At 42.3% G+C, this 26,361-nt stretch overlaps 3 protein-coding genes across 6 annotated transcripts; 2 read left to right on the plus strand and 1 right to left on the minus strand.

Moving 5' to 3' along the window:
- Positions 1 to 296: 296 nt before the first annotated feature.
- Positions 297 to 1,414, plus strand: LOC148166431 (protein AMN1 homolog). Its single transcript, XM_088048666.1, has 5 exons — positions 297 to 427; positions 473 to 756; positions 804 to 1,018; positions 1,060 to 1,225; positions 1,275 to 1,414. The coding sequence occupies exons 1-5, from the start codon at positions 378 to 380 to the stop codon at positions 1,355 to 1,357; spliced, it is 798 nt and encodes a 265-aa protein (XP_087904792.1). The 5' UTR covers positions 297 to 377; the 3' UTR covers positions 1,358 to 1,414.
- Positions 1,361 to 3,303, minus strand: LOC148166432 (clathrin light chain-like). 3 transcript variants are annotated; one of them, XM_088048667.1, is made up of 6 exons: positions 3,066 to 3,303; positions 2,871 to 2,954; positions 2,133 to 2,189; positions 1,765 to 1,975; positions 1,692 to 1,703; positions 1,361 to 1,622 (listed from the first exon to the last, which is right to left on the minus strand). In XM_088048667.1, exons 1-6 carry the CDS (start codon positions 3,199 to 3,201, stop codon positions 1,439 to 1,441), a joined length of 684 nt encoding a protein of 227 aa, XP_087904793.1. In that variant the 5' UTR covers positions 3,202 to 3,303; the 3' UTR covers positions 1,361 to 1,438. The 3 variants fall into 3 exon arrangements, with proteins under 3 accessions (XP_087904793.1, XP_087904795.1, XP_087904794.1); XM_088048669.1 differs by lacking the exon at positions 2,133 to 2,189; XM_088048668.1 differs by lacking the exon at positions 1,692 to 1,703.
- Positions 3,304 to 3,397: 94 nt separating this feature from the next.
- On the plus strand, positions 3,398 to 8,111 carry LOC148166433 (condensin complex subunit 3-like). 2 transcript variants are annotated; one of them, XM_088048663.1, is made up of 18 exons: positions 3,398 to 3,686; positions 3,736 to 3,930; positions 3,978 to 4,241; positions 4,288 to 4,640; positions 4,852 to 5,155; positions 5,208 to 5,423; positions 5,475 to 5,876; positions 5,920 to 6,162; positions 6,210 to 6,327; positions 6,379 to 6,587; positions 6,636 to 6,794; positions 6,844 to 6,958; positions 7,257 to 7,372; positions 7,419 to 7,477; positions 7,513 to 7,577; positions 7,626 to 7,667; positions 7,713 to 7,941; positions 7,990 to 8,111. In XM_088048663.1, the coding sequence occupies exons 1-18, from the start codon at positions 3,588 to 3,590 to the stop codon at positions 8,057 to 8,059; spliced, it is 3,258 nt and encodes a 1,085-aa protein (XP_087904789.1). In that variant the 5' UTR covers positions 3,398 to 3,587; the 3' UTR covers positions 8,060 to 8,111. The 2 variants fall into 2 exon arrangements, with proteins under 2 accessions (XP_087904789.1, XP_087904790.1); XM_088048664.1 differs by having other exon boundaries at positions 3,400 to 3,686; positions 7,531 to 7,577.
- Positions 8,112 to 26,361: the final 18,250 nt, after the last annotated feature.

The following is a 26,361-nucleotide window of genomic DNA, read 5'->3' on the forward strand; positions in this document are numbered from 1 at the left end:
GCTCGAAAATAATGATAACAATGTGGCGGTTTTAATGCACCGACGAATAAACGCAAAGGATAGATTTTGCCAAGACGGATGTGTTTGTAAACCTTGAAACAGATAACCAGTATCATCGTTTTTTATTTGAAAATCGAAGAATACATAAACAAGATCTTCTCAAAACACAAAATAGAAAACTCATTTTAACCACAGTTGCTGAAAAATTATCTGTATTCCTGAAAATTGTTGTAAAAAATGGTGAATGCGCCGGGATATCTTTTCAGAACAGAAATCTTTACGCCAAAAGCGGTGGCGCGCGGTATTAAATTTGACAAGTGACGTACCCGACCTTGAATCCGTGACAGGTGTCAAAACAACATTGAAATCAAAACAGAATGACGCACGCCACAGGTTCAAAAAGACCCGTTCCGTCCCTACTTACAATGTAAATATAATTTTTAAGATTTCCAAAATTGAGACGTTTTTTCAGATCCATTGACTATGTGGGTAAAAATCTGTGGTTCTACCGAGAATCTCTCCACTATTTGACCCCTCGAGTAAAAGACCGGATTTTGCGAAAACTCACCAAATCTAACAAACATTCAGACGTGCAGTTTGATGGAATTTTGGAGGCTTTGGTTCATTTAGATTTGAAATACATTGACCTCTCAAGTGTGCCAGTGAGTGACACCACTCTTAATCATCTAACTTCTTGTTTTATGTTGAGGGAGATCAATTTGAAACACTCTGAAGCTCATAATTTCACCAGTGGAGGTACAATTTTTGTTGGGAAAATACGACAAATTATCACGAAGTTGTAGGTTTAAAACTCCTTTTGAAACACACGGAAAGGTTACTGGCGCTGGACGTTTCAAATTGCCCTCAATTTGACGACGAAGTCATGGAAATTTTGTCAGTCAACTGCCCCCAGCTGTGCGAACTGAATTGTGACCACTGCAGCGTCTCTGACAGAGGTCTCAGCTCTTTGGCTCTCCACAACAAAAACGTGAAGTCTTTGTCGATTAGAAACACCAAAGTAAGGTGTCAATCGGCGCTATATTCTCACCCTTCTTGTAGATTACAGGGGATGGAATAATGGACGCCGTGAGCGACAGAAATTGGCGAAACATAAAAGAACTCCGTCTGGATAAATGTGCGAAAGTTGACGAGGACGTGATAAGAATTATCGTCGGGAATTCCCCAATAATCGAAGTCTTGACGTTCTACAACTGTGATTTATCAGGTTGCTGCACCTTTAAGTGTGACCTTAAACGAAAAAACAACTGTTGCAGAGGAAACTTCAATCTTCTATGATATTACAAATCGTTGCAAAAAACTGAAGCAGCTGAACTGGACAATCAACTGGAAGGACTAAGAGTACAATTATACTCGTATATTTGTGATAACTACATAAATATAAAATGAAATCTAACTTATGTTAATCTCTTACAGTATTCTAAGCTTTGTTATTGATTGGAATCGGCGACTGTTTTAACTGCAGTACGATAGAGCGCATACGCGAGACATCCTTACTCCCTTGCTTGGCTTTGGGGTTGAAATCGCACAACTTCGCGATTCTCTCCCATTCAGTTCCAGGCTCAATCTCATCGTCCTCCGCCACAAACTGCTTTTCGGCATTTCTAAAGGAAAACGGACATTAGAACAAGAAAATTGCGAGTTGCTAAACACTCAACTAACTAACTACTTACTTGGCTGCATCTCTATGTATGCACAACAAAAAGTACGTTAATTAGAATGACGAAGAAACGTGCAGATAATTACCTGTTGGCGGCCTTGGTTTTTGCAATGGCTTCTTCGTGGTTCTTGTACCAATCCTCCAGTTCTTTGCGCGCGACTTCGCGGAGTTCCAGCTTCTTCTTTTCTTCTTCAGCGTCTTTCTCCTCCAAGCGTTTGATTTGTTCCTCTCGCCACTTCTTGATTTTTTCGGGTTCTTCTCTCATCTCGCGGGCTTGAGGGGGCGGCGAAGGGGAGGCTAAGACATGGGAGATTCAACGTAATATTGCGCACACCACAGACAATTGATTGAGGGGGCCCAAATACAATTCCAGGGGCGATTTGGTTAGTGGAAACAGCAAGAGAAGCGCCAGAATTGTATCTGAGCCCTGAAAACACAGCAGTGGGAAACTTACAACTGTAGAATGCGTCATCTCCTCTGAAAATATCATTTTCGGCTTTAAACAAGGCATCTGAAGGAAGAGAAGAAAGTACAGAACATGCATTAATAAAGTCTGCCATAAACTTACTTAACCCATTAACGCCCGCTACCAGAAAAAATGTTTTTTTTTTCATAAGCAAAATTTTGAAAAAAAAATGTTTGCCTTCTATTTTTTCTAGTTTTAGGACACTGGGCGGATTCATATAGAAACCTTACTTGTAATAATCCATAAGTCGAATTATATATTCAGTTTATCATTTTATAGCGAACAAATTAAATAAGGTGAAGTGATAAATGCCCTGAAAACCGAGGTTTTTCAAATTTTTTTTGCTAAAAACTGAAACAACCAATTGCTTGAAAAAAAATATTAATGGAAAGTCAAAAGACAGTAGTTTATGGTAAAAAATAAAACATACAGAAAAATCAACTCTAAAGTACTTAAAAAAATTGTAAACTGCCTGTCCTATACATATATAGGACCCCGGGCGGTAATGGATTAAGCAGGACCAATTTCAACAGAAAATTTTATGTCGAGAAAAAGTGTGAACAAAGCAAGTGCAATTAATAATTACATGCAGTGTCTTTGAACATTGTTAGTGCAGGTGAAAACGTTGAAAATAGTGAAGTAAATACAACAATATGAAAGAAATCACAGTTTTCAGCTACTGAACAAAACGATTCCTCAACGATAAGGCAAAAAAATCTCACATACCGTCCATATCTTCCCTTTTTACCGCCGTCCCGTCGTCAAAGCCCTCGACCATTTCGAAACTGCTCGCAGAATTGGTTGGATCATCTACAGGTAAAGCGATAAACTTAAAAATACACCAAAAACTGATAACAGTACATGCAAAATCGGGCATACGTACTTTGAAAATGCATGATACGCCCCTGAAGCTCTACTTACCACCGTTTACAACAGGAACGGAAATCGCCGCAGGTTTCACTTCATCTTCAAGTCCTGCCAAATCGTCCTGCTCCCGGGCCAGGAATTCGGCAGCAGGATCCACTTCGTTTTGGTCGAACGCGTCGAAATTGGACATTTTCGAATTAGTTTAACTGGAGCGAACAGCGGATTTTGACAGGGCTGGATGACACAGTCGACAAGTCACGGAGTGACAAGCAGGTGTGACGCGGAGCGAAAAGTTCCTAGGAAAATCGACGCGAAAACCGACTTAAATTGCCGCTGTTGATTTATCATCACAAATAATTATCTAGAAACGGAATTTAGTGATTTGATAATCGAACGGGCTTTGTTTAAAAGTGAAATTAGTGTTTGATAAACTAGTGTTTTTTGTGTTACTTGTTGGCAGCGAAATGACAAGTGACGTTTGTCCATGGAGTGGGGATAGCGTCAAACAAACAATTTCGTTATTTTAAATGTGTGTTTTGGTTTTGGGTTTTATTTTAAACTATAAACAAATTAACAATGTTGGACCAAAAGTTTAAGAACATTTTTAACAAAGTACAAAAAACAAGTGCGTGTAACCAAAAATATGTTATAATATTGACTGCGATCTACGAAAAGGTAAGCGCGCCCTGCCTTGAGTTTTGGTTTTATGCCAGTTGAATTACAGGCCAAAAAGAAGCAGTTTCTGCGAGTTTTCTTCAAATATTTGGCACATTTCGTGCTTACCTCGACCGAGAATGATTTATACACGAAACGCTGCCTGAACTTCGTCTCGTTCTTTTGTGCCGAGCTAACAAAAAAACAAAATAATGAAGTTGATAATCACGAATTTCTCACAATAGTGATGGAGCGGATCCTGGAGGTACGTAAGAACGCATTGTTTCAACTTTCCTAAAACTGTCTTTGCAGTGGAGTACTTTGGACTCCTATGACATCAGATACCACTGTTGTTATTTCCTGGAAAAAGTCCTGCAGGACATTGGGGAGGAAGTCCAACTTGAAATTAGGTTAATCGATCATATTCAACAAGTTTTACTGGAAAGATTGCTGGAAACGAAAACTCCAATTAAATTAACAGCAATCAGCGCCTTGGTGCGGTTACAAGACCCTTCAAACTTTGATTGCCCAGTAATACAAGCTTATATTCAAGCGTGTTTGAGTACGAGCGCCCAGGTTTGTGCACGTTTTATCTAGAATCCAAAATCATTATTACTTTAAGGTCAGGAAAGCAATTGTGGAAAGGATAGCCCCCAATGTAATCACTTTACCTATCATTAAGGGGCGAATTCTAGATACAGATCAGGCGGTGAGGGAAGTGGCGTACAAAAAATGTGCTGATATTGGACCGCAGTATTTCCGGATCCCCGACAAATTGGCGATTTTGCAGTGTGGATTCTTTGAAACCAGTGAGAAAGTGAAGAGTGTCTTTATTAAATATTTACTTCCAAAGTGGCTGACTGCATATGAAGGGAATTATTTGAAGTTTATAGATGCGTTGCGGTTCGTTTCGCTTGAAGAGGATTTCTATAACATGTCGTTTTTGAGTAGACAAATTATCGAAGAGTTTTATAGGTAATTGTGGTATATTAAAAACCGAGTTTCATATGATTTCAGCCGACAAATCATGCATTAATAGTACCTAAAAACAAACGATCGCCGGAAAAAGGCTATTATGATACGGAATGCTATAACAGCTTTGTTTTCATAGCAACTCAGGAATATTTATAATACAAATTAGGAAAAGAATATTTCCGTTTTTATTTATATTGAGATTGCATTTCAGTACTCACTTCATTGATGACTTAATTAAGGTCTTACCGCTCAACCACGAAAAGCTGATTGATTTGGAGAAACTAAACAACAGCGTGACTCTCTTCTGGAATATTCTTATCTCCATATTAAGAAAAAAGGACAATGAAGAAAATCTCGAGAGGATTTTACCAGATTTGACTCCATTTTGCGATTACATTGATAAACTCGTCAAAACAAAATGGTCCGAAGAAATGGACGAATGGAAATTATCAGAATACGAGTTCGACCTTTTCAATATTTTGGAGATCGCCGAAAACTACGACTTCTCCGACGAAGTAACGTTAACTTCTCCGTCAAATTTTCCCCAATTTGATCCATTTTCTTCAGGTTGGTCGACGCAACATGTATTCTCTCACCAAGTCGCTCCTGGCAAATCACCGTTTCTCCCCAAATCTATCAAAGAAAATCACAGAAATTTCATACGAATGCAGTGGTGGCGTCGAGTCATTCACAGATGATATGTGTCAGGTCATTTCCGACATCCGGGAGCCCCTAGCGGCGAAGCCTTTGACGGAGGACCAGCGCAGGCAGCTGGATTTTAAAGTAAAATCGATCTAAATTATTCTAACTTGTTTTAATAACTTCGATTGTTAGTTGGCTCAAATCCGAGTGAAACTAAACATTCTGAAAGAGTCTCAAAGTGAAGCCATTGCTGCAAAGGAGTTTAAAAAAGCCCAAGAAGCAATAGAGGAAATAACGAATTTGGAGGAACAGTACAAAACCCTGCAGAGTCATTCCGATGATGAAAAAGTGCGAGTTGTAAAATCCGATAACGAAACTTTGTGTCGGTGTTTGGATATTTTGGCCAATGTTCTTGAGTTGAGTGCTGTAATGACACTAACTCCAGCACTAGCCGTCTGCAAAAGTCACTTTTTGTTACCTCTCATTGACAATGTGAACCCTGAGGTACACAGCAAGTTGCTGAAATGCCTAAGTTTACTTTGTATAATTGATAGAGAGACAGCAGAGGAGTACGCGAAGCTTATTTGCATTCCGGTAAGTCGAGGAAATTAGCAACGATAAATTAATTGAAATTTAGCTTGTCAGTTATCGGGTTGTTCCTATCAACCACGAACCTGTGCTGACTCTGTCGGTCCGAAGTACCATGGACTTGATATCAATGCACGGCTTCCGGATTATCAGCGACGATGAAGACTCCAAGGACGACACCACGAAACGAAAACTTTATTCCAAGAGCAGCGAAGAGGATGTTAGAGCCGGAGTCGAAAAATTGACACCATCGTCAATAATGGAGATATTTTTAGACATGTTGGATGACGAGGTACTACTTTCTTCCTCCTGAAGTGTGTAATAAAATTATTCTTGCAGCGCTCTGAAGTTAGACTAAAAGCCCTAGCATCACTCACGGCGATGGTCACACATGGCTTCGCATTGATGCCGTCCACGCTCTCTAAAATCTGGTTGAAATGGTTTAATCCAGCAGTAGGTGCGTGGTTTTCCGTTATTTCCAGGCAAAAAACTCATTTCTTGATTATAGAAAAAAACGATCGGCGACTGCATGCGTACTTGGGCATGCACATTCAACAATACATAAAGTACAAAAGCTCCGGACGCGTTATTAAGGATGCTATCATCCCCACGTTCACTAATATTGTTCGGGCCCCAAAGACAAGCCCCCTGGTCTCTATAGACGTTAATCAAGTAGTGGCGTTCATTTCAGCAGTGATGAACATTAATTTAGATCAGGTTGGTGTGGCCACGGAATTACCCACAATACTTTTACCAATTTTTTAGGACGAACGTGGAAACCTGTGCCTTGATATTTATAGGAAAATTTCGGAGCATCCCGGTGATCGAATCGTACCGATACTAGTCAAATTGTTGTCTCGGTTGGATTTGAAAGGCACGAATAATATTTCGGAATTAATAGAGCATGGAGAAATGTGCTTAGAGGTGAGAATTCTGAAGAGTAAAGTCTGTTAACTGTTATTTTCTATCGTAGAACATTTCTGATAACATGTCGAAGCGTTTATTAGAAAAATTACTTCGAATGTTGAACGCCCGTCAGGCGAAATCGATCAATGAAACTAATCAGACTAATGAAGGACATAATTCTAGTAAGTTTAATTGTGCTTTTCTTGTTTAATTCTTTTGATTCCATTTGCTCCATCTTCTAGCTCTATTAACTCACTTCTTTTTTCTTTATTTATTTTTTTGTCTCTATGTGCTTCCTTTGGCTCGTTTCCTTCGTTTTTCTTCGGCTCTTTTAACTCCGGTAGTTCTCATTTAGTTTCTTTGATTTCTGTACTTTTTAGTTTTAGTCCTTTAAGTCTTTTTGCCCTCTTAGTTCCTTTAGCCTCTCCTTTGATTCTCTCAGTTTTGAAATCTAGATTGATTCAAATTACTTTAATTTAGCAATCCAGGACAAGACAATCACGCCTAAAAAACCCACAAAAGAATGCGTGGTTCTTTTGCAAAGGCATCGCATTAATGAGACACCGTTACCTTCGATTACCGAAAGCAGTTTGGAGGTAAGTTTTCGCCATTTAAAAACGTCTCTACTCCTAAATTTTCTAGTCGGAAGTAGAGAACATCTCTATCGACTCGACGTCCAGTTCAAAAAGAAGCAAATCAAAGTAAGTTCTCTGAACGATTCTAACCGTTAATTCAGTTTTCCTCCGAATTTCAGTACTGAAAACGAAGCGCCGGAAGAGAAACGTCCAAGACGGTCATCAAGTAAGTACACAACATGTAAAAATTGAGGAATTAACATTATTCTAATAGGACAAACCAAAGATAAAGAAGAAGCGCGCCACCGAACATCACGTGAGTATTAGAAGTGTTGCAGAAAATCATTAACTCAATTAATAGTTGAAGGAAAAGAGAAAAATGATAAAATGAAGAAGCCGACACAAATTAAACGGAGGAAAAACCGACATGAAAGTAATAATATCATTGTTTTGGAAGATTGCAGAATCGATGAACGAGTATTACCACTAAATTTTGATTTAAACAATATTATAACTAGTAGTTCTTCCGTAAAACGCAGATCCTCGAGGCAAAACCACGTTGTTGTGTCCGAGACTTCCGACTCATCTGAGTAAGTTTTTTAGTCGTGTCTAGGATCGATTTAATTGTTTGGTTTTAGCGTCGACAATGGATCTATTCGTAGGAGCTCCACCAGAATTCGAAAGAAGAGAATTATAGAAACATTGTAAAATGACTATTGAGTTTTAACGTGTTCTATAATATATTTTATGTTTGATTTAAGTCTAATAGATATTTATTATAAAGAGGATAATGGCACATCTTACTCACGCAGACCAAAAGAATAAAAGCCATCATCATTCTCGAATGTAATACAACATTTTATCCACAACCGTGTTCAATGCAATTAAAACATTAAAAAAACGTAATAATCTGTCTCAAATGAGTGAGTAATGGATCATTTTACTACCGCACTGTATTCAATACACCACTTTGAGACTATAAGGGACGTCGTAGAACTGAATATTTCCGACGTTTCTCTTCAATGTTGTCTCAACCAACTTCTGTTTCCGCACGTTTCTCAGAATTCTCACAATATTCTCAGTTTTGGGGACATTCCAATTCAGAAACTGTCGCATTCGCACCCAAACATTCGAAAACTAGCAATTTCCCAAAATTTCATAGCTGTAGCACTAAAAATAGCAAAATTACGAATTTTAAGGGACGATTACCCATATTGCAGCTTCGTCTTGGAAATAAATATTTCTAAAATATGTGTCTTTTGATCTACAATGTTGCAATTTGACAGAATGAATAAATGACCAAAAGCTAATAATTTCCCCAAATTTCACAGCTGTAGCACTAAAATTACCAAAATTACGAATTTTAAGGAAGGATTTCTCAATTTTCAACTTTCCCTTTAAAATAAAAATTTCTAAAATTTGTGTCTTTCGATCTACAATGTTGCAATTTGTCAGAGTTAATAATCAATTAAAAACTAGTGATTTTCTCAAATTTCATAGTTGTAGCACTAAAATTACCAAAGTTACGAATTATAAGGGAGGATTTCTCATATTTCAGCTTTGCCTTGAAAATAAAAATTTCTAAAATTTGTGTCTTTTGATCTACAATGTTGCAATTTGGCACAGTTAATAAACGATCGAAAACTAGTAATTTCCCTAAATTTCATAGCTGTAGCAATAAAATTACCAATTTTTAAGGGAGGATTTCTCATATTTCAGCTTCGCCTTGAAAATAAAAATTTCTGTCTTGATCGACAATGTTGCAATTTGGCAGAATGAATAAACGATGAAAAGCTAATAATTTCCCCAAATTTCACAGCTGTAGCACTAAAATTACCAAAATTATGAATTTTAAGGGAGGATTTCTCATATTTCGGCTTCGCCTTGGAAATAAAAATTTCTAAAATTTGTGTCTTTCAATCTACAATGTTGCAATTTGTCAGAATTAATATACGATTAAAAACTAATAATTTCCCCAAATTTCATAACTGTAGCACTAAAATTACCAAAATTACTAATTTTAAGGGAGGATTTCTCATATTTCAGCTTCGCCTTGAAAATAACAATTCCTAAATTCCGTGTTTGACAGTTTGACCTAAAATTTTGCAACTGCGCTGAGTTAATAAACGATCAAAAACTAGCAATTTTCCCAAATTTCAGAGTTCTAGCAGTAAAATTACCAAAATTACGAATTTTAAGCAAGGGTTCATCATATTTCGGCTTCGCCTTGAAAATAAAAATTTCTAAAATTTGTGTTGTTTGATCTAAAATTTTGCAATTTCGCAGAGTTTATAAACGATCGAAAACTAGCAATTCCCCCAAATTTCAGAGTTGTAGCACTAAAATTACCAAAATTACGAATTTTAAGAGGATTTCTCATATTTCGGCTTGGCCTTGGAAATAAAAAAATTTCTAAAATTTGTGTCTTTCAATTTACAATGTTGCAATTTGGCAGAATTAATATACGATTAAAAACTAATAAATCCCCCAAATGTCATAACTGTAGCACTAAAATTACCAAAATTACCATGTTTAAGGGAGGATTTTTCATTTTTCAGCTTCGTCTTGAAAATACAAATTTATAAAATTTGTCTCTTTTGATCTACAATGTTGCAATTCGGCAGAATGAATAAACGATGAAAAACTAGTAATTTCCCTAAATTTCATAGCTGTAGCACTAAAACTCGTCTGAGTAAGTTCTTTTAATCGCCGACAATGAATCTATTCGTAAGAAGTCCACCCGGATTCGAAAGAAGAAACAATGTAAAATATCTATTGAGTTTTAACATGTTCCATAACATATTTTTTCTCCAAACGTCACAAAAAGTCACTATTTTTTAGTCGTTTTTCGACAGTAAAGTAGGCAGTTTTGTTATAAGTAATGAAAAGCGCTCGTTGACATGGAAACACTTTTGCTGCCTAGGCAGAAAAAGTACTTTTTGTGACGGCTACTATTTGAGACTTACATTTTGTATGGCACTTGCACGATCTTAACTTTGAAACTCTTTGAAACCAATATTTTTCACAATAAATGTCATCAAGGACAACTAGTTTTAGTTCAATTTGCGTTCACTCATTGTCGGTCGTGGAACTGAATTTAACGTTTGGAGAAAAAGTAGTATTTGTTATTTGGCCGAAAAGTGGCAATTCTGCTCGACAAAAAGTACCAATTTTCTGCCGTATAACAAAATCTACTATTATGTTTGATTTAAGTCTAATTGATATTTATTATAAAGAGGATAATGGCACATCTTATTCACGCAGACCAAGAGAATAAAAGCCATTATACTCGAATGGATTACAATATTTTATCCACAATCGTGTTCATTGCAATTAAAACATTAAAAAAAAGTAATAACCTATTTCAAATGAGTGAGTAATGGATCGTTTTACTACCGCACAATTCAATACACTACTTTGAGACTATAAGGAACTTCGTAGAACTGAATATTTCCAACGTTTCTCTTCAATGTTGTCTCAACCAGCTTCTGTTTTCGCACGCGCCATTTCTGCTCGTTTCTCAGAATTCTCACAATATTCTCAGTTTTGGGAACATTCCAATTGAGAAACTGCCGCATTCGCACCCAAATATTCGCTTCATTGTTCTCCAAAAGCCAGTAAAACGGAATCATAAGACAGTTGGTACGAGTGACTGCTACAATCTGCCGATTTTCCAAGTTTTCGCCGATGTTGAAACACGACAGTTCATTTAAAGCACATACCTAAAATTGACATTAAAAAAAAGAGAAAAAGAAAATGTTTATCATACGTCAACAAAACACTTCTTCGCGCGCTGTTTCTTTTTTGTTTTCATGAAGAAAGTCACACACTCAACTACTCTACAACTTCCTTCAGTAATGAAATACACGTAACTCGTCTGGTCGTTTGTCCCCCCGAGGATGATTTCTTCGGGTTCGAAAGAACGAATTTTCGAAACTGTACAAAGTTGCGCTATGGTACTCTCGCTCCAATTTTTGAAATAAGAAAACTTTGTTGTTTTGTTGAGGATTTGTTCGCGGGTGCTACTTCGTGGTTCTTTCATGATTGGACTGAACAAAGAAGTTTTAAAATGCAGTTTGCAATAAAGAAAAAATGTGTTTGGTCGATAGAATAATAAAATCACGACTTTTCGAGCTTGTTTGGAACGATTGACATCAGAATATAATAGGGAGGGAATCGATTTGTGGTTGGAAATTGTTGTTCAAATTGGATGGGAACATGAAAGATGATTAATTTGGGAATGTTTTCCAGTGAGTTTTATGGATGCGATGGCGCGCCAGAATTTGGGATTTTGGGTTGGATTTATTAGTGTCCACGAAGAAGATTCTTATATATTTTTTTAATGTTTTTGTCAGAATCTTTGGATCGATCGAAATTTTTGAAGTTCAAATCTTTAAATTTTTTTGAGAAAAAAAAACGACAAAAAAAAAACTTCTAAAATATTGAGTTTGCTAAATGATGCATAGTATAAATAGAATAAGATATTATGCAGAATAATAAAAATCTTTTAGTTTTAAAGTCGACCAAATATTTATGTTCACAAAAATTGCCCGTAAAGCAGGCAACCAACAATACAGTTGGCTATTATGCAAGTTACAGTCGAATTTCGAGTCGTCGTCTCACATTAGTCGAAATTTCTTCGAGAACTAGGATTTCGCACATTTATTTGAATTTTCGCGCAAAAATAATGACAACAATGGGGCGGTCTTAATTCACCGACGAATAAACGCGAAGGGCAGTTTTTTCCGAGGTTTCGTAATGACCTTATCACTTTGTTTAATTAGTTGAGCGGTGCTACTTGGAGGAGTCGGATGTGTTTGTGCATGTGAAGTGAAATTGTGCCGTTTTAGGATTTGAATTGAAAAAGGTAGGTGCTAAATGAGTTTATTTAAGAACCACGCAGGGCAGAAATATTTCGCGAAACTTTTCATTCATAAGTTTTAAAATTCTACTTCTTGTTTAAAATAAGACGTGCTTAAGCGTAATTCGATGCGCAGCTTAGTTGATATAGCTTTAACTTAACTTCTCTAGTGGATAGAAACAGTAATTTACGGGAAATGTCGGGTTTATTTCTTTTTAATTTCGCGCTTTTGAAATTGAATAGTTGCAGGGTATTGCTAACAGATAGTTTACTTAGAACCGTTTCAATTTAGACATTTTCATTTCGTATTAGTTTCTCCGAACTTTTCGTTTAATAGTTTAAACAATATTGCTTTTGTTTAAAAGTGGATAGCTACAGTAATTTCTACAAAACATTCGGTTTATTCCCTTTTAAATTTCATGATTTTGGGAGTGCAGTCGGGCCTTTGTTAGCGAACAATTTTTTGCACAATAAGAAAAACGGTTAGATAATCACGTAATCCCATTTAATTACTTGATCAAGTGTCGAAGCCTTTGTCTGCATCAATTAATTTTTTGGTAATGACGTGAAAGAGTTTTTATTAATCACGTAATCGCACGTATTTAATTAGTTGGAAGGGCAGTTGTGCAGTGGTTCTTGTCGAAGACAGACGTGTTTGTGAGGAATAAAGCGACTTTGGAATTGAACTGTTGCAGGGTGAGTATTAGTAATGGTTTATTTAGGGACGTTGCGGTTTAGACACATTTCGCGTTAGTTTATTAGTTGTAACAATTTCGCTTTTGTTTAAAGTTAACTGTGTTTAAATGTTATTCAGTGCGCGGCTTATTTGAGAAGTTTGATTTCAATTTGTTTATTTCAGATTACTTTCGGGAACTGGATGGATGGAGCGAAAATGCAACAATGGATGGATGGAACAGGCCTGGATTTCTTCAGTGGTGCTAGCACTCAACGTCGCAACGCTCTAATTCATTTCTCTTTCTTTCAGGAATTGTTAAGAAGTTTTTAATGTTTTTTATGTTTTAGATTGTAGCAGACTTCAAGGTGGAGGACTTCAAGGAACATCTTCGTGGGTGCTAGCACTCAACTCCATCGTCCTCAACAAATTTCTTGTTTATTTTAACTAATTTCTTTTTGTTTCAGGGACTTGCAAAGAGGTTTTTAATGTTTTGAATGTTTTAGATTGTAGCAGAGTTCGATGAGGATGACAGGATTTCAAGGAACGACGTGGGTGCTAGCGTTCAACTTCATTTAGAACTGGATGAACTCACTTTTTGGCTCATTTGATTAATTTCTGTTTGTTTTAGATGTGTTCTGGTGAAGATGACAACAACTTCAAGGAAATTTCAGTTCCACTTTCATCCGTGTTTTTTTCCTAGTTTTAATTAATTTCTTAATTTCAGAGCTCGCCTGTACCTAGTATAGTTAGTTAAGTTAGCAAGTAGTTTAGCACGTAAGTTTAGCAAGTAAGTTATAAAATAAGATTTAGAATAAGTTATAAAATAAGTTTAGACAATCAAAATGTAATAGGTGCGCAAATAATATTTTGTAATTGGAATCTTTTAACCAGATCTAACTGTTGGGAACTAACATTCTGGACAATTGTTAACGACTAACACGAATATGTATAACGTAATATGTTTCAGATTTTAGAATTCAACAGGATGTCGACTTTCAGGACATCTTCAAGAGTGCGAGGATTCAACGCCCCGGCCAGCAAGCAAGTGTCATTTTATTTATACTAGATTCCTTTTCAGGGCTCGTCTAGGAGTTTTTAATGTTCTGAATGTTACAGAAAGCAGCCGTCATCGAGGTGGAGGACACGACTTCAACTTCCAGGACCGTCTTCAAGAGTGCGAGGATTCAACGCCCCGGCCAGCAAGCAAGTGTCATTTTATTTACACTAGATTCCTTTTCAGGGCTCGTCTAGGAGTTTTTAATGTTCTGAATGTTACAGAGAGCAGCCGTCATCGAGGTGGAGGACACGACTTCGACTTCCAGGACCGTCTTCAAGAGTGCGAGGATTCAACGCCCCGGCCAGCAAGCAAGTGTCATTTTATTTACACTAGATTCCTTTTCAGGGCTCGTCTAGGAGTTTTTAATGTTCTGAATGTTACAGAGAGCAGCCGTCATCGAGGTGGAGGACACGACTTCGACTTCCAGGACCGTCTTCAAGAGTGCGAGGATTCAACGCCCCGGCCAGCAAGCAAGTGTCATTTTATTTACACTAGATTCCTTTTCAGGGCTCGTCTAGGAGTTTTTAATGTTCTGAATGTTACAGAGAGCAGCCGTCATCGAGGTGGAGGACACGACTTCGACTTCCAGGACCGTCTTCAAGAGTGCGAGGATTCAACGCCCCGGCCAGCAAGCAAGTGTCATTTTATTTACACTAGATTCCTTTTCAGGGCTCGTCTAGGAGTTTTTAATGTTCTGAATGTTACAGAGAGCAGCCGTCATCGAGGTGGAGGACACGACTTCGACTTCCAGGACCGTCTTCAAGAGTGCGAGGATTCAACGCCCCGGCCAGCAAGCAAGTGTCATTTTATTTATACTAGATTCCTTTTCAGGGCTCGTCTAGGAGTTTTTAATGTTCTGAATGTTACAGAGAGCAGCCGTCATCGAGGTGGAGGACACGACTTCGACTTCCAGGACCGTCTTCAAGAGTGCGAGGATTCAACGCCCCGGCCAGCAAGCAAGTGTCATTTTATTTACACTAGATTCCTTTTCAGGGCTCGTCTAGGAGTTTTTAATGTTCTGAATGTTACAGAGAGCAGCCGTCATCGAGGTGGAGGACACGACTTCGACTTCCAGGACCGTCTTCAAGAGTGCGAGGATTCAACGCCCCGGCCAGCAAGCAAGTGTCATTTTATTTACACTAGATTCCTTTTCAGGGCTCGTCTAGGAGTTTTTAATGTTCTGAATGTTACAGAGAGCAGCCGTCATCGAGGTGGAGGACACGACTTCGACTTCCAGGACCGTCTTCAAGAGTGCGAGGATTCAACGCCCCGGCCAGCAAGCAAGTGTCATTTTATTTACACTAGATTCCTTTTCAGGGCTCGTCTAGGAGTTTTTAATGTTCTGAATGTTACAGAGAGCAGCCGTCATCGAGGTGGAGGACACGACTTCGACTTCCAGGACCGTCTTCAAGAGTGCGAGGATTCAACGCCCCGGCCAGCAAGCAAGTGTCATTTTATTTACACTAGATTCCTTTTCAGGGCTCGTCTAGGAGTTTTTAATGTTCTGAATGTTACAGAGAGCAGCCGTCATCGAGGTGGAGGACACGACTTCGACTTCCAGGACCGTCTTCAAGAGTGCGAGGATTCAACGCCCCGGCCAGCAAGCAAGTGTCATTTTATTTACACTAGATTCCTTTTCAGGGCTCGTCTAGGAGTTTTTAATGTTCTGAATGTTACAGAGAGCAGCCGTCATCGAGGTGGAGGACACGACTTCGACTTCCAGGACCGTCTTCAAGAGTGCGAGGATTCAACGCCCCGGCCAGCAAGCAAGTGTCATTTTATTTACACTAGATTCCTTTTCAGGGCTCGTCTAGGAGTTTTTAATGTTCTGAATGTTACAGAGAGCAGCCGTCATCGAGGTGGAGGACACGACTTCGACTTCCAGGACCGTCTTCAAGAGTGCGAGGATTCAACGCCCCGGCCAGCAAGCAAGTGTCATTTTATTTACACTAGATTCCTTTTCAGGGCTCGTCTAGGAGTTTTTAATGTTCTGAATGTTACAGAGAGCAGCCGTCATCGAGGTGGAGGACACGACTTCGACTTCCAGGACCGTCTTCAAGAGTGCGAGGATTCAACGCCCCGGCCAGCAAGCAAGTGTCATTTTATTTACACTAGATTCCTTTTCAGGGCTCGTCTAGGAGTTTTTAATGTTCTGAATGTTACAGAGAGCAGCCGTCATCGAGGTGGAGGACACGACTTCGACTTCCAGGACCGTCTTCAAGAGTGCGAGGATTCAACGCCCCGGCCAGCAAGCAAGTGTCATTTTATTTATACTAGATTCCTTTTCAGGGCTCGTCTAGGAGTTTTTAATGTTCTGAATGTTACAGAGAGCAGCCGTCATCGAGGTGGAGGACACGACTTCGACTTCCAGGACCGTCTTCAAGAGTGCGAGGATTCAACGCCCCGGCCAGCAAGCAAGTGTCATTTTATTTACACTAGATTCCTTTTCAGGGCTCGTCTAGGAGTTTTTAATGTTCTGAATGTTACAGAGAGCAGCCGTCATCGAGGTGGAGGACACGACTTCGACTTCCAGGACCGTCTTCAAGAGTGCGAGGATTCAACGCCCCGGCCAGCAAGCAAGTGTCATTTTATTTACACTAGATTCCTTTTCAGGGCTCGTCTAGGAGTTTTTAATGTTCTGAATGTTACAGAGAGCAGCCGTCATCGAGGTGGAGGACACGACTTCGACTTCCAGGACCGTCTTCAAGAGTGCGAGGATTCAACGCCCCGGCCAGCAAGCAAGTGTCATTTTATTTACACTAGATTCCTTTTCAGGGCTCGTCTAGGAGTTTTTAATGTTCTGAATGTTACAGAGAGCAGCCGTCATCGAGGTGGAGGACACGACTTCGACTTCCAGGACCGTCTTCAAGAGTGCGAGGATTCAACGCCCCGGCCAGCAAGCAAGTGTCATTTTATTTACACTAGATTCCTTTTCAGGGCTCGTCTAGGAGTTTTTAATGTTCTGAATGTTACAGAGAGCAGCCGTCATCGAGGTGGAGGACACGACTTCGACTTCCAGGACCGTCTTCAAGAGTGCGAGGATTCAACGCCCCGGCCAGCAAGCAAGTGTCATTTTATTTACACTAGATTCCTTTTCAGGGCTCGTCTAGGAGTTTTTAATGTTCTGAATGTTACAGAGAGCAGCCGTCATCGAGGTGGAGGACACGACTTCGACTTCCAGGACCGTCTTCAAGAGTGCGAGGATTCAACGCCCCGGCCAGCAAGCAAGTGTCATTTTATTTACACTAGATTCCTTTTCAGGGCTCGTCTAGGAGTTTTTAATGTTCTGAATGTTACAGAGAGCAGCCGTCATCGAGGTGGAGGACACGACTTCGACTTCCAGGACCGTCTTCAAGAGTGCGAGGATTCAACGCCCCGGCCAGCAAGCAAGTGTCATTTTATTTACACTAGATTCCTTTTCAGGGCTCGTCTAGGAGTTTTTAATGTTCTGAATGTTACAGAGAGCAGCCGTCATCGAGGTGGAGGACACGACTTCGACTTCCAGGACCGTCTTCAAGAGTGCGAGGATTCAACGCCCCGGCCAGCAAGCAAGTGTCATTTTATTTACACTAGATTCCTTTTCAGGGCTCGTCTAGGAGTTTTTAATGTTCTGAATGTTACAGAGAGCAGCCGTCATCGAGGTGGAGGACACGACTTCGACTTCCAGGACCGTCTTCAAGAGTGCGAGGATTCAACGCCCCGGCCAGCAAGCAAGTGTCATTTTATTTATACTAGATTCCTTTTCAGGGCTCGTCTAGGAGTTTTTAATGTTCTGAATGTTACAGAGAGCAGCCGTCATCGAGGTGGAGGACACGACTTCGACTTCCAGGACCGTCTTCAAGAGTGCGAGGATTCAACGCCCCGGCCAGCAAGCAAGTGTCATTTTATTTACACTAGATTCCTTTTCAGGGCTCGTCTAGGAGTTTTTAATGTTCTGAATGTTACAGAGAGCAGCCGTCATCGAGGTGGAGGACACGACTTCGACTTCCAGGACCGTCTTCAAGAGTGCGAGGATTCAACGCCCCGGCCAGCAAGCAAGTGTCATTTTATTTACACTAGATTCCTTTTCAGGGCTCGTCTAGGAGTTTTTAATGTTCTGAATGTTACAGAGAGCAGCCGTCATCGAGGTGGAGGACACGACTTCGACTTCCAGGACCGTCTTCAAGAGTGCGAGGATTCAACGCCCCGGCCAGCAAGCAAGTGTCATTTTATTTATACTAGATTCCTTTTCAGGGCTCGTCTAGGAGTTTTTAATGTTCTGAATGTTACAGAGAGCAGCCGTCATCGAGGTGGAGGACACGACTTCGACTTCCAGGACCGTCTTCAAGAGTGCGAGGATTCAACGCCCCGGCCAGCAAGCAAGTGTCATTTTATTTACACTAGATTCCTTTTCAGGGCTCGTCTAGGAGTTTTTAATGTTCTGAATGTTACAGAGAGCAGCCGTCATCGAGGTGGAGGACACGACTTCGACTTCCAGGACCGTCTTCAAGAGTGCGAGGATTCAACGCCCCGGCCAGCAAGCAAGTGTCATTTTATTTACACTAGATTCCTTTTCAGGGCTCGTCTAGGAGTTTTTAATGTTCTGAATGTTACAGAGAGCAGCCGTCATCGAGGTGGAGGACACGACTTCGACTTCCAGGACCGTCTTCAAGAGTGCGAGGATTCAACGCCCCGGCCAGCAAGCAAGTGTCATTTTATTTACACTAGATTCCTTTTCAGGGCTCGTCTAGGAGTTTTTAATGTTCTGAATGTTACAGAGAGCAGCCGTCATCGAGGTGGAGGACACGACTTCGACTTCCAGGACCGTCTTCAAGAGTGCGAGGATTCAACGCCCCGGCCAGCAAGCAAGTGTCATTTTATTTACACTAGATTCCTTTTCAGGGCTCGTCTAGGAGTTTTTAATGTTCTGAATGTTACAGAGAGCAGCCGTCATCGAGGTGGAGGACACGACTTCGACTTCCAGGACCGTCTTCAAGAGTGCGAGGATTCAACGCCCCGGCCAGCAAGCAAGTGTCATTTTATTTATACTAGATTCCTTTTCAGGGCTCGTCTAGGAGTTTTTAATGTTCTGAATGTTACAGAGAGCAGCCGTCATCGAGGTGGAGGACACGACTTCGACTTCCAGGACCGTCTTCAAGAGTGCGAGGATTCAACGCCCCGGCCAGCAAGCAAGTGTCATTTTATTTACACTAGATTCCTTTTCAGGGCTCGTCTAGGAGTTTTTAATGTTCTGAATGTTACAGAGAGCAGCCGTCATCGAGGTGGAGGACACGACTTCGACTTCCAGGACCGTCTTCAAGAGTGCGAGGATTCAACGCCCCGGCCAGCAAGCAAGTGTCATTTTATTTACACTAGATTCCTTTTCAGGGCTCGTCTAGGAGTTTTTAATGTTCTGAATGTTACAGAGAGCAGCCGTCATCGAGGTGGAGGACACGACTTCGACTTCCAGGACCGTCTTCAAGAGTGCGAGGATTCAACGCCCCGGCCAGCAAGCAAGTGTCATTTTATTTACACTAGATTCCTTTTCAGGGCTCGTCTAGGAGTTTTTAATGTTCTGAATGTTACAGAGAGCAGCCGTCATCGAGGTGGAGGACACGACTTCGACTTCCAGGACCGTCTTCAAGAGTGCGAGGATTCAACGCCCCGGCCAGCAAGCAAGTGTCATTTTATTTACACTAGATTCCTTTTCAGGGCTCGTCTAGGAGTTTTTAATGTTCTGAATGTTACAGAGAGCAGCCGTCATCGAGGTGGAGGACACGACTTCGACTTCCAGGACCGTCTTCAAGAGTGCGAGGATTCAACGCCCCGGCCAGCAAGCAAGTGTCATTTTATTTATACTAGATTCCTTTTCAGGGCTCGTCTAGGAGTTTTTAATGTTCTGAATGTTACAGAGAGCAGCCGTCATCGAGGTGGAGGACACGACTTCGACTTCCAGGACCGTCTTCAAGAGTGCGAGGATTCAACGCCCCGGCCAGCAAGCAAGTGTCATTTTATTTACACTAGATTCCTTTTCAGGGCTCGTCTAGGAGTTTTTAATGTTCTGAATGTTACAGAGAGCAGCCGTCATCGAGGTGGAGGACACGACTTCGACTTCCAGGACCGTCTTCAAGAGTGCGAGGATTCAACGCCCCGGCCAGCAAGCAAGTGTCATTTTATTTACACTAGATTCCTTTTCAGGGCTCGTCTAGGAGTTTTTAATGTTCTGAATGTTACAGAGAGCAGCCGTCATCGAGGTGGAGGACACGACTTCGACTTCCAGGACCGTCTTCAAGAGTGCGAGGATTCAACGCCCCGGCCAGCAAGCAAGTGTCATTTTATTTATACTAGATTCCTTTTCAGGGCTCGTCTAGGAGTTTTTAATGTTCTGAATGTTACAGAGAGCAGCCGTCATCGAGGTGGAGGACACGACTTCGACTTCCAGGACCGTCTTCAAGAGTGCGAGGATTCAACGCCCCGGCCAGCAAGCAAGTGTCATTTTATTTACACTAGATTCCTTTTCAGGGCTCGTCTAGGAGTTTTTAATGTTCTGAATGTTACAGAGAGCAGCCGTCATCGAGGTGGAGGACACGACTTCGACTTCCAGGACCGTCTTCAAGAGTGCGAGGATTCAACGCCCCGGCCAGCAAGCAAGTGTCATTTTATTTACACTAGATTCCTTTTCAGGGCTCGTCTAGGAGTTTTTAATGTTCTGAATGTTACAGAGAGCAGCCGTCATCGAGGTGGAGGACACGACTTCGACTTCCAGGACCGTCTTCAAGAGTGCGAGGATTCAACGCCCCGGCCAGCAAGCAAGTGTCATTTTATTTACACTAGATTCCTTTTCAGGGCTCGTCTAGGAGTTTTTAATGTTCTGAATGTTACAGAGAGCAGCCGTCATCGAGGTGGAGGACACGACTTCGACTTCCAGGACCGTCTTCAAGAGTGCGAGGATTCAACGCCCCGGCCAGCAAGCAAGTGTCATTTTATTTATACTAGATTCCTTTTCAGGGCTCGTCTAGGAGTTTTTAATGTTCTGAATGTTACAGAGAGCAGCCGTCATCGAGGTGGAGGACACGACTTCGACTTCCAGGACCGTCTTCAAGAGTGCGAGGATTCAACGCCCCGGCCAGCAAGCAAGTGTCATTTTATTTACACTAGATTCCTTTTCAGGGCTCGTCTAGGAGTTTTTAATGTTCTGAATGTTACAGAGAGCAGCCGTCATCGAGGTGGAGGACACGACTTCGACTTCCAGGACCGTCTTCAAGAGTGCGAGGATTCAACGCCCCGGCCAGCAAGCAAGTGTCATTTTATTTACACTAGATTCCTTTTCAGGGCTCGTCTAGGAGTTTTTAATGTTCTGAATGTTACAGAGAGCAGCCGTCATCGAGGTGGAGGACACGACTTCGACTTCCAGGACCGTCTTCAAGAGTGCGAGGATTCAACGCCCCGGCCAGCAAGCAAGTGTCATTTTATTTACACTAGATTCCTTTTCAGGGCTCGTCTAGGAGTTTTTAATGTTCTGAATGTTACAGAGAGCAGCCGTCATCGAGGTGGAGGACACGACTTCGACTTCCAGGACCGTCTTCAAGAGTGCGAGGATTCAACGCCCCGGCCAGCAAGCAAGTGTCATTTTATTTACACTAGATTCCTTTTCAGGGCTCGTCTAGGAGTTTTTAATGTTCTGAATGTTACAGAGAGCAGCCGTCATCGAGGTGGAGGACACGACTTCGACTTCCAGGACCGTCTTCAAGAGTGCGAGGATTCAACGCCCCGGCCAGCAAGCAAGTGTCATTTTATTTATACTAGATTCCTTTTCAGGGCTCGTCTAGGAGTTTTTAATGTTCTGAATGTTACAGAGAGCAGCCGTCATCGAGGTGGAGGACACGACTTCGACTTCCAGGACCGTCTTCAAGAGTGCGAGGATTCAACGCCCCGGCCAGCAAGCAAGTGTCATTTTATTTACACTAGATTCCTTTTCAGGGCTCGTCTAGGAGTTTTTAATGTTCTGAATGTTACAGAGAGCAGCCGTCATCGAGGTGGAGGACACGACTTCGACTTCCAGGACCGTCTTCAAGAGTGCGAGGATTCAACGCCCCGGCCAGCAAGCAAGTGTCATTTTATTTACACTAGATTCCTTTTCAGGGCTCGTCTAGGAGTTTTTAATGTTCTGAATGTTACAGAGAGCAGCCGTCATCGAGGTGGAGGACACGACTTCGACTTCCAGGACCGTCTTCAAGAGTGCGAGGATTCAACGCCCCGGCCAGCAAGCAAGTGTCATTTTATTTACACTAGATTCCTTTTCAGGGCTCGTCTAGGAGTTTTTAATGTTCTGAATGTTACAGAGAGCAGCCGTCATCGAGGTGGAGGACACGACTTCGACTTCCAGGACCGTCTTCAAGAGTGCGAGGATTCAACGCCCCGGCCAGCAAGCAAGTGTCATTTTATTTATACTAGATTCCTTTTCAGGGCTCGTCTAGGAGTTTTTAATGTTCTGAATGTTACAGAGAGCAGCCGTCATCGAGGTGGAGGACACGACTTCGACTTCCAGGACCGTCTTCAAGAGTGCGAGGATTCAACGCCCCGGCCAGCAAGCAAGTGTCATTTTATTTACACTAGATTCCTTTTCAGGGCTCGTCTAGGAGTTTTTAATGTTCTGAATGTTACAGAGAGCAGCCGTCATCGAGGTGGAGGACACGACTTCGACTTCCAGGACCGTCTTCAAGAGTGCGAGGATTCAACGCCCCGGCCAGCAAGCAAGTGTCATTTTATTTACACTAGATTCCTTTTCAGGGCTCGTCTAGGAGTTTTTAATGTTCTGAATGTTACAGAGAGCAGCCGTCATCGAGGTGGAGGACACGACTTCGACTTCCAGGACCGTCTTCAAGAGTGCGAGGATTCAACGCCCCGGCCAGCAAGCAAGTGTCATTTTATTTACACTAGATTCCTTTTCAGGGCTCGTCTAGGAGTTTTTAATGTTCTGAATGTTACAGAGAGCAGCCGTCATCGAGGTGGAGGACACGACTTCGACTTCCAGGACCGTCTTCAAGAGTGCGAGGATTCAACGCCCCGGCCAGCAAGCAAGTGTCATTTTATTTACACTAGATTCCTTTTCAGGGCTCGTCTAGGAGTTTTTAATGTTCTGAATGTTACAGAGAGCAGCCGTCATCGAGGTGGAGGACACGACTTCGACTTCCAGGACCGTCTTCAAGAGTGCGAGGATTCAACGCCCCGGCCAGCAAGCAAGTGTCATTTTATTTACACTAGATTCCTTTTCAGGGCTCGTCTAGGAGTTTTTAATGTTCTGAATGTTACAGAGAGCAGCCGTCATCGAGGTGGAGGACACGACTTCGACTTCCAGGACCGTCTTCAAGAGTGCGAGGATTCAACGCCCCGGCCAGCAAGCAAGTGTCATTTTATTTACACTAGATTCCTTTTCAGGGCTCGTCTAGGAGTTTTTAATGTTCTGAATGTTACAGAGAGCAGCCGTCATCGAGGTGGAGGACACGACTTCGACTTCCAGGACCGTCTTCAAGAGTGCGAGGATTCAACGCCCCGGCCAGCAAGCAAGTGTCATTTTATTTACACTAGATTCCTTTTCAGGGCTCGTCTAGGAGTTTTTAATGTTCTGAATGTTACAGAGAGCAGCCGTCATCGAGGTGGAGGACACGACTTCGACTTCCAGGACCGTCTTCAAGAGTGCGAGGATTCAACGCCCCGGCCAGCAAGCAAGTGTCATTTTATTTATACTAGATTCCTTTTCAGGGCTCGTCTAGGAGTTTTTAATGTTCTGAATGTTACAGAGAGCAGCCGTCATCGAGGTGGAGGACACGACTTCGACTTCCAGGACCGTCTTCAAGAGTGCGAGGATTCAACGCCCCGGCCAGCAAGCAAGTGTCATTTTATTTACACTAGATTCCTTTTCAGGGCTCGTCTAGGAGTTTTTAATGTTCTGAATGTTACAGAGAGCAGCCGTCATCGAGGTGGAGGACACGACTTCGACTTCCAGGACCGTCTTCAAGAGTGCGAGGATTCAACGCCCCGGCCAGCAAGCAAGTGTCATTTTATTTACACTAGATTCCTTTTCAGGGCTCGTCTAGGAGTTTTTAATGTTCTGAATGTTACAGAGAGCAGCCGTCATCGAGGTGGAGGACACGACTTCGACTTCCAGGACCGTCTTCAAGAGTGCGAGGATTCAACGCCCCGGCCAGCAAGCAAGTGTCATTTTATTTACACTAGATTCCTTTTCAGGGCTCGTCTAGGAGTTTTTAATGTTCTGAATGTTACAGAGAGCAGCCGTCATCGAGGTGGAGGACACGACTTCGACTTCCAGGACCGTCTTCAAGAGTGCGAGGATTCAACGCCCCGGCCAGCAAGCAAGTGTCATTTTATTTACACTAGATTCCTTTTCAGGGCTCGTCTAGGAGTTTTTAATGTTCTGAATGTTACAGAGAGCAGCCGTCATCGAGGTGGAGGACACGACTTCGACTTCCAGGACCGTCTTCAAGAGTGCGAGGATTCAACGCCCCGGCCAGCAAGCAAGTGTCATTTTATTTACACTAGATTCCTTTTCAGGGCTCGTCTAGGAGTTTTTAATGTTCTGAATGTTACAGAGAGCAGCCGTCATCGAGGTGGAGGACACGACTTCGACTTCCAGGACCGTCTTCAAGAGTGCGAGGATTCAACGCCCCGGCCAGCAAGCAAGTGTCATTTTATTTATACTAGATTCCTTTTCAGGGCTCGTCTAGGAGTTTTTAATGTTCTGAATGTTACAGAGAGCAGCCGTCATCGAGGTGGAGGACACGACTTCGACTTCCAGGACCGTCTTCAAGAGTGCGAGGATTCAACGCCCCGGCCAGCAAGCAAGTGTCATTTTATTTACACTAGATTCCTTTTCAGGGCTCGTCTAGGAGTTTTTAATGTTCTGAATGTTACAGAGAGCAGCCGTCATCGAGGTGGAGGACACGACTTCGACTTCCAGGACCGTCTTCAAGAGTGCGAGGATTCAACGCCCCGGCCAGCAAGCAAGTGTCATTTTATTTACACTAGATTCCTTTTCAGGGCTCGTCTAGGAGTTTTTAATGTTCTGAATGTTACAGAGAGCAGCCGTCATCGAGGTGGAGGACACGACTTCGACTTCCAGGACCGTCTTCAAGAGTGCGAGGATTCAACGCCCCGGCCAGCAAGCAAGTGTCATTTTATTTACACTAGATTCCTTTTCAGGGCTCGTCTAGGAGTTTTTAATGTTCTGAATGTTACAGAGAGCAGCCGTCATCGAGGTGGAGGACACGACTTCGACTTCCAGGACCGTCTTCAAGAGTGCGAGGATTCAACGCCCCGGCCAGCAAGCAAGTGTCATTTTATTTACACTAGATTCCTTTTCAGGGCTCGTCTAGGAGTTTTTAATGTTCTGAATGTTACAGAGAGCAGCCGTCATCGAGGTGGAGGACACGACTTCGACTTCCAGGACCGTCTTCAAGAGTGCGAGGATTCAACGCCCCGGCCAGCAAGCAAGTGTCATTTTATTTATACTAGATTCCTTTTCAGGGCTCGTCTAGGAGTTTTTAATGTTCTGAATGTTACAGAGAGCAGCCGTCATCGAGGTGGAGGACACGACTTCGACTTCCAGGACCGTCTTCAAGAGTGCGAGGATTCAACGCCCCGGCCAGCAAGCAAGTGTCATTTTATTTACACTAGATTCCTTTTCAGGGCTCGTCTAGGAGTTTTTAATGTTCTGAATGTTACAGAGAGCAGCCGTCATCGAGGTGGAGGACACGACTTCGACTTCCAGGACCGTCTTCAAGAGTGCGAGGATTCAACGCCCCGGCCAGCAAGCAAGTGTCATTTTATTTACACTAGATTCCTTTTCAGGGCTCGTCTAGGAGTTTTTAATGTTCTGAATGTTACAGAGAGCAGCCGTCATCGAGGTGGAGGACACGACTTCGACTTCCAGGACCGTCTTCAAGAGTGCGAGGATTCAACGCCCCGGCCAGCAAGCAAGTGTCATTTTATTTATACTAGATTCCTTTTCAGGGCTCGTCTAGGAGTTTTTAATGTTCTGAATGTTACAGAGAGCAGCCGTCATCGAGGTGGAGGACACGACTTCGACTTCCAGGACCGTCTTCAAGAGTGCGAGGATTCAACGCCCCGGCCAGCAAGCAAGTGTCATTTTATTTATACTAGATTCCTTTTCAGGGCTCGTCTAGGAGTTTTTAATGTTCTGAATGTTACAGAGAGCAGCCGTCATCGAGGTGGAGGACACGACTTCGACTTCCAGGACCGTCTTCAAGAGTGCGAGGATTCAACGCCCCGGCCAGCAAGCAAGTGTCATTTTATTTACACTAGATTCCTTTTCAGGGCTCGTCTAGGAGTTTTTAATGTTCTGAATGTTACAGAGAGCAGCCGTCATCGAGGTGGAGGACACGACTTCGACTTCCAGG

The sequence above is a fragment of the Gnatocerus cornutus genome, unplaced genomic scaffold (genome assembly GCF_029298725.1).
Source record: "Gnatocerus cornutus isolate USDA-ARS CGAHR unplaced genomic scaffold, icGnaCorn1.1 ctg00000023.1, whole genome shotgun sequence".
In the NCBI taxonomy this organism is placed as follows: domain Eukaryota; kingdom Metazoa; phylum Arthropoda; class Insecta; order Coleoptera; family Tenebrionidae; genus Gnatocerus; species Gnatocerus cornutus.